The 13,116-nt window shown below is 37.4% G+C and overlaps 1 protein-coding gene across 6 annotated transcripts in view; it reads left to right on the forward strand.

Annotated features, from left to right (window-relative positions):
• LARP7 (La ribonucleoprotein 7, transcriptional regulator) overlaps positions 1-13,116 on the forward strand; it is a 36,096-nt gene that overhangs the window by 14,733 nt on the left and 8,247 nt on the right. For all 6 annotated transcript variants that reach the window (XM_020802142.3, XM_073001797.2, XM_020802141.3 and 3 more), the window contains exons 8-10: positions 407-545; positions 7,355-7,512; positions 10,285-10,403. In XM_020802142.3, coding sequence (XP_020657801.2) covers positions 407-545; positions 7,355-7,512; positions 10,285-10,403 — 416 coding nt within the window. The remainder of the gene's footprint in view (positions 1-406; positions 546-7,354; positions 7,513-10,284; positions 10,404-13,116) is intronic.

Raw genomic sequence — 13,116 nt, forward strand, 5'->3', positions numbered from 1 at the left:
GCCGAAATGTCATCAACGCCGAAATGTCATCAACATCAGACGGAAGGGTATTCCATAGCCTGGGGGCAGCTGCCGAAAAAGTCCCTTTGTCTACAAGCCATCCCTCTTATCTCCTTGAGGGAGGGCTCTTTCAAAAGGGCTCCCTGGCTAGATCTTAACTGCTGGGTAGGCTCATGTGGAAGGAGGTGGTCCTTCAGGTATTCAGGGCCCAAGCCGTTTAGGGCTTTATATGTCAAAACAAGCACTTTAAATTGGGCCTGGGCAGCAACTGGTAACCAATGTAACTTAAACAGAATCGGCTTGATTTGTTCTCTAGCAGTTCCTTATAGGCTCCTTCCAACTCCCATTATTATAGAATTCTATGAAAACATCCATAAACTTATAAGTCATTTTAATTTTTGTTTAGAAATATCAACTGAAGAAGAGAGAGAGGTGGGAGATAAGAAAGATACATCCCTTTCGAAATCTAAAAGGAAACATAAGAAGAAACATAAAGAGAGACACAAGATGGGTGAAGAAGTCATTCCACTAAGAGTCCTCTCAAAGTATGTTAGAGCATGCAAACTTGCTATTTTGTTTTTTATTTATACAGTAAAATGCTACCACAGCATAAGCACTTTGTGATTTTCTTTGTTGAAGTGATAGCATGTTTCCTGCCTTCTTGATTGTTCTAGGAAGCTAGCATTTAAAATAACAAAAGTATAGTACTTCCTATATCAGGGTAGATAGTCAGACTATCCCACTCTCTAACCATAGCCATGCTGGTCTAGGTGACAACCAGCAGTCAAACATCAGAATTACTGCATGAGTTTTCCTATGAATTTGCCTTTGATATAGACAATGTTGCTGCAACACTTGATATTCCATGTTTTCAGATCAAGATCCAATTTAACAGCTAATGGAAATCAAAGTCACCTCTGCAGATCTTTTATTATTTTACATTTGTAAAACACAATCATCCTACATTTTCCTGAGAAAAATCACAAAGTTCTTTGCATTGTATTTGCATTGAGCCTTTTTAGCATAGTTTTCATTTTAAAAAAATGTTTTGGAGGGTTACATGTTGTACCAAAACCAATTTGATAGCACTAAACCTAACTGGACAAAAAACTTGCAGAAAGCCATATTAAAGTCCCATGGATGCTATCAGGTTTACTCTATGACTGACTCCATCTGATTAAAATGTCCAATCAGTTTGTTCTTATGCATTGAAAATTCTATTCATGAATTCCAGGATGGCACAATATTGCCATATATATTATAATATCAGTTTACATGACTTTACATTAATGGGGCAATGCTGTTTAATCCCTAACAATGTTTTTAAAGGTGGGGGGGGGGAAGGAAGGACAACAAGGAACTAATGTAACAATAGTGCTATATTTATCTTGCTTGACTGGCAAATTAGGGCTGATCATCTTACAAAATCATTTTAAAATACATTTGTGAGCCAATGAAAGATACAGAAAAAAACTGAATTCATGAAAACCTCCTAACAAGGATTATGGATAAATAATTCTTTATCCTTTCATGAGGTATCAGATTTTCAAGGAAGGGCATAAAGTTTGAAAGGATATTAGAGAAAAAAACATTTAAGTATCTGTTGCCTATTATATTAATCTTTCTTCTGTAGCGATATACTTCTGTTTCCCCTTCTCTCTTTTATCTGAGAAACCTGGAATAGAAATTTTATAAATAGTACCACTGTGAAGCTTTAAAAGTTGTCCTCAAAAAACCTCCTCCTCCCCTCCCCCATTAGACTAGATTACCTGCTGGTAAGGAATTCTCACTTACTGTATTGTTGCCTCTGCCAAGCAGATTCTCCACCAAACAGCAAGTCTGAAGGAGGTGTGTATTAAAAATGGTTAAGAAACACTGCCATTGATTACAAACCTTATTTTCCTTTTTTTAAAAACAGTGATCAATGAACTGCAGAGCTGGAAGGAACCCTATGGATCATTAGGTCCATAGGCAGAATCAAACCATTTAAGCTCTGAAGTCAATGAAAATGAGAAGGCTTTCCAATTAAAACCAATGCAGTGACTATTTTTGCTTTGGTCATAATTTTAGTTTTATTGCATGAGCTAAGTAATTTTGCCTAAATCCAGCATAATAGTAGTGCACTTGTGCTTTATTATACTGTTGTACCAGCAGTTGAACAACAAATATGTGTGTAACAAAAGCTATGAAATGTTACCCCCGACTTAAATCAGAAAGCAGGTCTTCACCTAGCAAGGTGACATGCATTTATTTCACTTGTATCAATCTCTATTTTAAAATGATTCTATATTCTTTGCAACTATGTATCACTTTGATAAGAGCATTTTGAAAGCTGATGAAAATAGAATTACTGTAAGTACTGTATCCCCTTTTTAAAAGAAACACTGCCATATGCAGCATGAATACATTGTTATAGCTGTATTGTATCACATGTTGAATGAATATTATAAATGTTCTATAGCTTATAGTCCCTCACCATTGCTAAAGTGCAATTCCAGATTTTACAGGACAGAGCTGCATATTAGCAACAGTAAAAGATTACAGCAAAGTACGTTTGCAGAATATTATGTGTAGAAACACTGGTGTGCATTTCAGTAAAATAATATATTTTTGGTATAGCTAAAACAAAGACTGCTTCTTTTTGAAGCCTTCTGAATGTCATCCATGTAGTTACAAATTTCTGGATCCTTTTCTAATATTCTTCCAGTGTTGAGTAGTTGATTAAAACAGGATGCACCAGCACTAGAATATGAAAGCACTTCTTAAGAAACAAGACAAGTACTCCCACATTATAGTGGTGGATGGTCCTTTCTCAGAAATCTTTTCCTGTGAAATACAAAGTCAGGTTTAAGTTGTTACTTTTTGAATGCTGATGCAGCTTTATTGATACTATTATGAAAGCACTTCCGCCAGTTGTTCAAAAGAATTTTTTATAACATCTGATAAATGCAATAATAAAAATGCAATACATATGTCCACATTGAAGTTTTACTAGCTGATTTATGTTATAGTCCTAAACACATTTCCTTGAATAGTAATCCTATTAAAATGAGATTTGTTGCCAAAGCAAATGGGTTGAAGATGTTAGTCAATAACAAAGTTTTGTTACCAGTGAAGCATTTGAGAACTTATTTGGCCTTGTGCAGTGGGTTCTCTATTTAAAGGCAGTAATGGTCATTTTAAAATACCGGTAGCCACACTTATGCTTCTGTTTTTAAGGGCTGCAATCAATGGTAGACGTTCTCCAGAGAAACAGCACAATCAAACCTATCATCTTGTAGTAATAAATTGTAGAAAGAACTTGCTTTACTTGCCTAGTTCCAAAGCTTAACCCTTTGCTGATTATTCAGATAAGCATACCAGTTATACAAGCAAGCATATTTTTGACAAGTTATTTCCTCAGTGAGCAGTTCAGAACACTTGAATTATGCTTCCCCCCCCCCCCAAAAAAAAGAGATTTAAGAGTAGAGTCCAGGATTCACTTCTACCAAAACATGGAAGCACTTACTTTTTGTATACACAGAAAGCACCTCCATGTTAAAGTAGAAGGGGTCCATATAAGTAGCACATTTCAGCATTCTGTTTCCCCATCCATCAATCCAGAGCAGCAAATAAACTTTAAAACAGCCACCACCACATAGAAATACTTGAACAAAACATGCTTCCCCCCCTTTTTTTAAAAAAAAAAATTACCTTGTTCTGGTCTTTTTACATCCACTAACAAGCTGCCTCCTTGGGTGTCTCTTTATACCACATCCTAACAAAGAGTAACACTTATGCCAAACAGACATTAACTAGATATTTTGTTATTTAATTTTTACATTCCAAAAGGGTATGTTCCTGGGTGGGCCTCTGTGAAAAAAAAAAAGAGTTGTCCCATTAATAGTTAAAATCTATTACTTCAAGCTTCCTTTACCTATTATAAATCCTGTATCTACTTATTTGATAGCACAGATTAGGTTAACAGTGACACATTTTGAACAATTCTTAACATTAACAATTCTCTTATCCCCATTGTGTTTCTGTTTTCAAAGCTCTTTTGTTGTTTAGTCCTTAAGTCATGTTGTACTGGACTCTTCATGACCCCATGGACTAGAGCTGGCCAGGCCCTCCTGTCTTCCACTGCCTCCCGGAGTTGGGTCAAATTCATGTTGGTAGTTGGGTCAAATTCATGTTGGTAGCTTCGATGACACAGTCCAACCCTCTCATCCTCTGTCATCCCCTTCTCCTCTTGCCGGCACACTTTCCTAACATCAAGGTATTTTCCAAGGAGTCTTCTCTTTTCATGAGATGGCCAAAGTACTGGAGCCTCAGCTTCAGGATCTGTCCTTCCAATGAGCACTCAGGCTTGATTTCCTTCAAAATGGATAGGTTTGTTCTCTTTGCAGTCCGGGGGACTCTCTAGAGTCTCCTTCAGCATCACAATTCAAAAGCATCAATTCTTCAGCAGTCAGCCTTCTTTATAGTCCAGCTCTCACTTCCATACATTGCTACTGGAAAAAACATAGCTTTGACTATGCGGACTGTGACGTTCCACCCAGTGTTCCCTGTTTGTTTCCCCAGGTTCACTCTCTGGATATGTGTACTCTTTCTTCTGCTACCACCAGTGGATCTCTCATTCACACTGCACCATATATGCATCAGACACATGCTGCCAATATAACTTGTTTATTTATCTTCTGGTTTTTAAACCACAGATGTTTTTTTATTATTGTTTAGGATCACTCATTAAACTTCTTATATTTGATTACACGTTTGCTTATTCAGGTGTTGTATTTACTTATTCACATTAACCAACTCCTTAATATTCTCTATCTATTTAGCTTTACTATTCCATTTAGCTCCTCTCATTCTCTCCAACTTTCCAATTCTCTCCTCTCCTCTCTCTCTCTCTCTAACTGCCTCCCTTTCTCTAACTGTCTCTTTGACTCCGCCCCTCCTGTCTTCTCCTACGCTCCTGCACATGAGCCTCAGCTATGATAGACAGGAGTGACATGGGCATTCCACCACACAGACCTTTGTCGGCAAGGTGATGTCTCTGCCGTTTAAGATGCTGTCTAGGTTTCTCGTTGCTTTCCTCCCAAGAAGCAGGTGTCTTTTAATTTCGTGGCTGCTGTCACCATCTGCAGTGATCATGGAGCCCAAGAAAGTAAAATCTGTCACTGCCTCCATATCTTCTCCTTCTATTTGCCAAGAGATGATAGGACCAGTGGGCCTCATCTTAGGTTTTTTGATGTTTGGCACTCTTTCACCCTCATTAAGAGGTTCTTTAATTCCTCCTCACATTCTGCCATCAGAGTGATGTCATCTGCCTATCTGAGGTTGTTGATATTTCTTCCGGTATTCTTAATTCCATTTTGGGATTCCTCCAGTCCAGCTTTCGCATGACGTTTTCTGCATATAACTTAAATAAGCCGGGAGACAGTATACAGCCTTGTCATACTCCTTCCCAAATTTGAACCAATCAGTTGTTCCATATCTAGTTTTAAGTGTTGCTTCCTGCCCCACATATAGATTTCTCAGGAGATAGATAAGGTGGTCAGGCACTCCCATTTTTTTAAGAACTTGCCATAGTTTGTTGTGGTCCACAGTCAAAGGCTTTTGCATAGTCAGTGAAGCAGAAGTAGATGTTTTTCTGGAATTCTCTGTCTTTCTCCATAATCCAGCACATGTTAGCAATTTGGTCTCTAGTTCCTCTGCCCCTTCGGAATCCAGCTTGTACTTCTGGGAGTTCTCGGTCCAGATACTGCTGAAGCCTACCTTGGATGATTTTGAGCATAACCTTGGTAGTGTGTGTAATGAGTGCAATTGTACGGTAGTTGGAGCATTCTTTGGCACTGCCCTTTTTTTGGAATTGGGATGTAGACTGAACTTTTCCAGTCCTCTGGCCACTGCTGAGTTTTCCAAACTTGCTGGCATATTGAATGTAGCACCTTAACAGCATCATCTTTTAAGATTTTAAATAGTTCAACTGGAATGCCATCACCTCCCGTGGCCTTGTTGTTAGTCATGCTTTCTAAGGCCCACTTGACTTCACTCTCCAGGATGTCTGGCTCAGAGTCAGCAACCACACTATCAGAGTTGTCTGGGACATCCAGATCTTTCTGGTATAATTCCTCTGTGTATTCTTGTATTCTGTGTAGTCTTCTCTATGTATTCCAAAGCTCTAGCTTTTTACAAAAGATCTCCCTGTTAAATGAATGTAAATATATAATTTGAATTCATGCCATGCTTTCACCTGTGGGGTATTCAAAAACATCTGGGTTATTTAAAATATTCCAGTTTTCACAGATTTTGGGATTTTTACCTGGTTTTCCAGGCATTTTTTTACTCATTAATATAAAAATATTAATTTAAAACTAACCAGATTTTCTAGTTTATTCTTAATTATTTTGTAATTATTAGTATCTGTGATACATGCTTCACAGCTAAGCCATAACTAATCTCTGTATACTGACTATGAGTAGGTACTATTGCTAGGCCCATCCAGTCCAGCATACTTTACAAGCTGCCACATGTATCAAAGGCTATCTTCTGTCTACTAGTTTGTAATAGCAAGTTAACAATACAACTTAAATTAAACAAGTGGTTTATTTTTAATTTATTTAAAATGTTTTACCCTACCTTCTCTTTAAAAAGGACCCAACATGGCTTACATCATTATAAAACAATATTTAAAAGGTAAAGACAGTAAGTGTACAAATATTAAAAATAATCAAATACCACACTAAAAGTGGTAAACAAAATCAACACCAAAAGTAACAGTTTTCAATTGGCTCTACACATTTTCATGACTAATAATACACTAGTCTCAGCAGTTGCATCTGGTGTTTGAATAATTCCTTCAGGTTTATGACTGTTTGTATGCCTGTTTTTTAGGCGTATGTGCTTTCAGTACTCTAGAACTGTACAGTCTATTGATAACTTTTGTCTAATTTTTAAAACATGCATACAAAATTATGTATACCATAAGAAGTAGATCCAGTTCAAACACAATCTATTTTCAATCTAATTTTTTTCTGAAACCTGCACTGCTATAGCTGTCTCATATTTTTTAAAAAATGGGCAAAATAACCCTTGGACCTATCTAGTAGCTGAAATCCAGCAATATTATTTATGCTGCATAAGGCTAATTATGTTAACAGCTATGGTGAGTTTTTGGAAACTAAATTTCCAAGGTCCCTGGTATCATCAGTTTTACACAGCATATGTTTGCTAATTGATTTCCATCATTGTCTTCTACCCTTTTTTCTCTTTTTTTTGGCCTTGTTTATGATAATTTTAGTTAGATTTCTTTTTTAGAATGTTGTTTCTGCATATCAATACTGACATTTCTTTGTTCTGGTGTTTGTAGAAATGAATGGATGCAGCTGAAACAAGAGTACTTGACCCTGCAGAAAGCGAGCATGTCATCCTTAAAAAAAGCGATGACTCAAACAAAAAATATGACTGAGGGGGAAATGGAAACAAATGCCTCTACACCAAACCATCCTGCAGCAAAAAATGGCAAATGTAGTGTGTTTTAAATTTAATCATAATTTGTGTTGTTGTTTAGTAAAGTGTCTTATATTCTAGTGGTGGAACTGGGATTTGAGCAAAATTCGAGAACTGTGGTGATTTTAATGTTTTCATGAGAAAAGAAAAGAAATTAATGGACAAATGGTTTTCAGATGCTAAAAATATCTTGTACTTTATATGTTGCAAAATTGATTTATTATAAGGTAAAACCACAGTTGATATACATTTGTATGTTACTTAGATAAAGAAATCCTATATTACTATAGAACTTAAAAAATAAATATGTATTAAGTATCCAAGATCATTTTTATGAGATCTTTAAAGCCGTACTAATTATTGGTACAATACTGATGCATATAAATACATAGATTTGCTGATGTAACTGGAGGATTTGTACATAAAGCATTGCCTTCACGGGCAGCGGTCTCACATGCTCTTCCCCTGCTGTGTTGCGCTGCTGAGGGATGAACAACATAGCACTTGGTATGACTTGCTTAATTTGGGGGCTATTGTGTGAGAACAGCAGTCATAGCTTAAGATAAAATCTAGATGAGATTTTTCTAACTTGATTGAGTCAGTTGCTAAGTAAGGAATCAGAAATCCTTAATTGCATTAGTTTTCCTCTGTAACAGGCTGTCTTTGCTTTTAACGATCATTTTGCATTGATACAACAAACCAAGAAGTTTACAAAATAAAGCAAATGGTCTCCCTGACTCTGGGAGTAAAACAGGACGGGTGCCAACATGGGCTTTTTAAACTCATGCCCATAGTACTAAATTGAGATTATTGAAACCATTAAAACATTGCCAAAGTTTGTACTTGCCTTGTAACCATTGCTGTCTAGAATTCTTCTCCAACACAACTGTTGAGGACAGAATTCTGATAATATTCCTAAATAGCTCTGTTGAAGAAAAGTAAGAAATTTTCTTAAGATGTATGCCTTTCCCCAGAGGACCATTTTTCTAGATCATAAGATTCTAACAAAAGATAAGAGATCCTGTAAGCCTGAAATACACAGCTCCATGTAGAACCATAGAGTTGTAGGACAGGAAAGTATTCAAATAATCCAGTCCTGACAATGCAGGGAGGCTCTCAGTGGTTGTCTGATGCACAGGCTGTTCCACATAGGGAGTCTGTTTCACAGCTAAACAATTCTTATTGCAAAGAAACTTTTCCTAACATTAAGTCAAAATCTTCTTGTTTTAAAATATTTAAGAACTTAGTAAAATTGAAGTACTTTCAAATCCAGGAGACTATTTCTCTACTGATTCCACTGAAAACTTCATTATTCACCATCTGTTAACTTAAGAGAATCAAATTAATCTAAATTCACTTAGCTTTACATTTACATTCAGAAGGATAATCTGTATGCATTTTATAAATATTTCCTTTTAGAGTCATTCAGTTTCATCAATTAACAGAATGTGACACAGTCATGTCTAACATTCCCTCTTAATTTTCCACAAGCAGTGGGTGGGGCCCTGCCTCACATGCACAGGTTTCTGTCTGCAAATGGAACCAAATGGGTGGCAACACTGGCTGTGGTGGTGCAGCCCCAGTATAGTGCAGTTATGTCCAACTATTGACTATGCTGACTAGAGCTGATGGGAATTGTAGTTTAGAATATCAGGAGAGGGACAGCTTGAGGATACAGAAAGACAAGAGTAAGTTTATGGATACTTTCTCATGGAAGATTTAGGAATCATAGTGGCACTTTAAATTAAAATCTGTAGATTGCTTAGGTGTCATTTGTAGTATATATTGCTGCCAATCATAGCAATTTATATATCCCAAATTGTTAAAGAGAAAGACAGGTGTATTCCACAGTTTTTCCTACCCAGCATAAGCAATACTGATAACATGTTCTGTTTGTGTACAGTGATATGGGGCAGAAACTTTCCATAGCCTTTTCTCATTACTTAACTTTTGTGTAGAAATTTCCTTTTTGTAAAAATGGTTTCAAAAAATTTCATCAGTAAGATTGTGTTATAGGTATAAGATTTGCTTCAGCCTGAATTAAGCAGTGCGAGTAGTTCTACACAATGACTGAAATCCTGTTTCTTAGTTGCACTAGACAAGGCCCATTGAATCAGTGGGTATTTCATGAGTCAGCCCCTCTGTAAGTTCAACTGATTCAAATGAGCCTACTTTGGTTGTAACTTACTATACTAGAGTAAGCCCATTTCAATCAATGGAATGCACTGGAAGAGGTGACTCATCAAATCTCTACTGATTCAATGCACCTATTCTATCTAGTGTGACTTATCGTGCTAAGCAACAGGACTTCAGCAAATTACAGTTAAATTGCAGGTGCCTCTTTTACTTCAGGGGAATTATTAAATTATTTTGAAAATAGTTGAATGAACAACTGCAGCGTATAATGCATTGTTACCTGAATAAGTTAAAATGTTTGGTATCTTTCCCCCTGAAATTTGGAAGAAAGTTAGAAAATTATATATTTTTATCATTTAAAACAACAAATAAAACTTTGGATTTATCTGAATAACATACTGTATTTAAATTACACTATGCTTCTTCTCTAATCAGATATTTCCGTTGAAATATGGATTATAGGGAATACAGAAGTGTTGTTTTATAAATATAAATCAAAGACACATAGGAAATCAGATCACTATTTAGAACACTGGAATTTTTTTTTTCAGTTCAAAACTATAAAATCCACATCGCCAGCCATTTTGAATTTGACTAGTGTTAAATTGTTACATATGAATTTTGTTTATTTTCTTTATCTTTTGAAACATGCAGCTGGCCAAGATGGGTTAGCCCCTGTGGAGAAGGCTCATTCAATGGGACCCCAGTTTGAGAGTGGAGTAATTGTGAAGATCCTTAGTGCTGAACCTTTGCCAGGCAGAAAGCACATCAAGGTAAAGTCTCTGAAACCTCAGGGTACAGTGGGGTCTTAACTTGAGAACTTAATCCGTATTGGAAGGCGGTTCTCAAGTCAAAAAGTCTGTAAGTCAAGTCTCCATTGACCTACAGTGCATTGAAAACCAATTAATCCCGTAACAGGCCGTTTTTGTTCCATTTTTTTTTCTGGTTTGTAAGTCAAATCTCAGTCTGCAAGTCAAACCTAAATTTTGCGGCCAGAGAAGTCTGTAACTCAAAAAGTCTGTAAGTCAAGCCGTCTGTAAGTCAAGGGTCCACAGTAGTAGTTAGTTTTTCTTGGAATTTTTTTTTTGTCTTTTTAACTGCCCCTTTGTTATGCATTTTGGATTGTCAGCTAGTTCTCTTGAGTAATATCTTTGAGTGGATCCTTTCATTGTAGGACAAGGCTGAAGAAATTTATTTCTTTGTGACAGTGTTTTCAAATACAGAAAAGCACTTGTCTATGAAAATCACTTCTTCGTAATGTTCCATGGGCTTCCAGAAGTGAAATCTTACATCCTTATCCAATACATAACTCTGCTACCAGAATACATAAGTGAAAATGCCTTAACTCTCTTATTGTTGAATAGAAGAAAGAATAATCAGTTGCTTGGTTGTTGTAGGTTTTTCGGGCTGTTTGGTCTTGTTCCAAAGGTTTTTTCAAAGGTTTTCTCCCGCCCCCCCCCCCTAAGGTTTCGCCAGTCTCTGTGGCATCTTCAAAAGACAGCAGTTAGAACTCTGTCTGTGTTCTGAGTTCTAACTCCTGTCCTCTAAAGATGCCAGCCAAAGAGACTGGCAAAACGTTAGGAAGAAAAACCTTTGGAACATGGCCAAACAGCCTGAAAAACCTACAACAACCATCGGATCCTGGCTGTGAAAGCCTTTGAGAATACAATCTATTGCATGTATCTAATTATATTATCCATACTGTATTTGCATAATTAAAACAGTTTATATTTCTATAGATACACCCTTCCTTTGTCTATTTTACTGAGCCCAGTAAAAGTTGTGTTTTACCATTTTGATTTTTGTGCTTTGGGATCTAATCCTGTTAGACCTAACTGTCATAAATTTTGAGGTCGTAGCATTTGCTCTAACTCTACTCCTTGCTATTTAAGTGTTGGGTTTTTTTCACACTAGCAATGTAATGAGCTTGACAGTCACATGACTAATTATTTCTTTTTAGGTCGGATATAGGGTTGCTTAGAATAGTATCTACAAGGCTGATCTACAGAATTCTTCCTCTACAGCTAGCTGGGTAAAGATGGCTTTACACTAAGTGTAGGAAGCCTGCTGCTTTCCAAAAGGTAGACTGCAATTCCTACAACATGCCCAGTCATTGTGGATTAGGAGAGTTTAGTCTAAAATTCTGAAAGGCACCAGGCTGCCTCGCTCTGCTATGTCAGTAACATCTACCAGCCTCAGCTTCCAGTCATAAGAACGTAAGAACATAAGCCCTGCTGGATCAGTCCACTTTCCTGTATCTCACAGTGGGCCCCATCAAGTGCTTCTGGGATCACACAAAACAACTAGATACCTGTCTCCTGATACCCCTCCCCTGCATCTGGCATTTTGAGGTACCTTCTTTTTAAACCTGGAGATTATACAATCCCAACATCACTTGTAACCTACGATGGACTTTTCCTCCAGGAATCTGTCCAATCCCCTTTTAAAGGCATCTAGGCCAGATGCCATCACCACATCCTCCGGCAAGGAGTTCCACAGACTAACAACACGCTGGGTAATGAAATTGTTTCTTTTGTCTGTTCTCACTCTTCGAACACTCAATTGGAGTGGATGGCCTTTGGTTCTAATATTGTGTTAGAAGGAAAAGTACTTCCCTCTATCCACTTTATCCATCCCCTGCATAATTTTATACATCTCAATCATGTCCCCCTCAGGCGTCTTTTCTCTAGACTAAAGAGCTCCAAACACTGTAGCCTTTCCTCATAAGGGAGATGTCCCAGCCCAGTCATCATTTTAGTGCTCTCTTCTGCACCTTTTCCAGTTCCACTATGTATTTTTGAGGTGCAGTGACCACAACTGTATGCAGTACTCCAGGTGCGGCCTTACCAGCATTTTGTACAATGGCATTATAACGTTGGCTGTTTTATTTTCAATCTCCCTTTTAATGATACCTAGCATGGAATTGGCATTCTTCACTGCTGTCGCACACCGAGTTAACATTTCATTGAGCTGTCCACCAGCACACCAAGATCTCATTCCTGATCCATTACAAACAGTTCAGTACCCATTAGCTGATAATTAAAGTTTTGATTTTCTGCCCCAATGCATTACTTTACATTTTCTTATATTTAAATACATTTGCCATTTTGCCACCCATTCTCCCAGTTTGGAGAGATCCTTCTGGAGCTTTTCACAATCCCTTCTGGTCTTCACTACCTGGAAAAGTTTAATGTCATCTACAAACTTGGCCACCTCACTGCTTATCCCTGTCTCCAGGTCATTTATGAACAGGTTGAAAAGCACTGGTCCCAGGACAGATCCCTGGGGCACACCGCTCTTCATCTCTCTCCATTGTGAAAATTGCCCATTGACACCTACTCTCTGTTTCCTGGTTCTCAACCAGTTCTCAATCCATAAGAGGACCTGCCCTCTTACCCCTGGTTGTGAAGTTTGATTTCCCACTGTGCCTCTTTGACAGGGGATGGATTAAGTTCATAAGAATCATCTGCGTTTACACAGTCATTT

The sequence above is a fragment of the Pogona vitticeps genome, chromosome 5 (assembly GCF_051106095.1).
Source record: "Pogona vitticeps strain Pit_001003342236 chromosome 5, PviZW2.1, whole genome shotgun sequence".
NCBI lineage: Eukaryota > Metazoa > Chordata > Lepidosauria > Squamata > Agamidae > Pogona > Pogona vitticeps.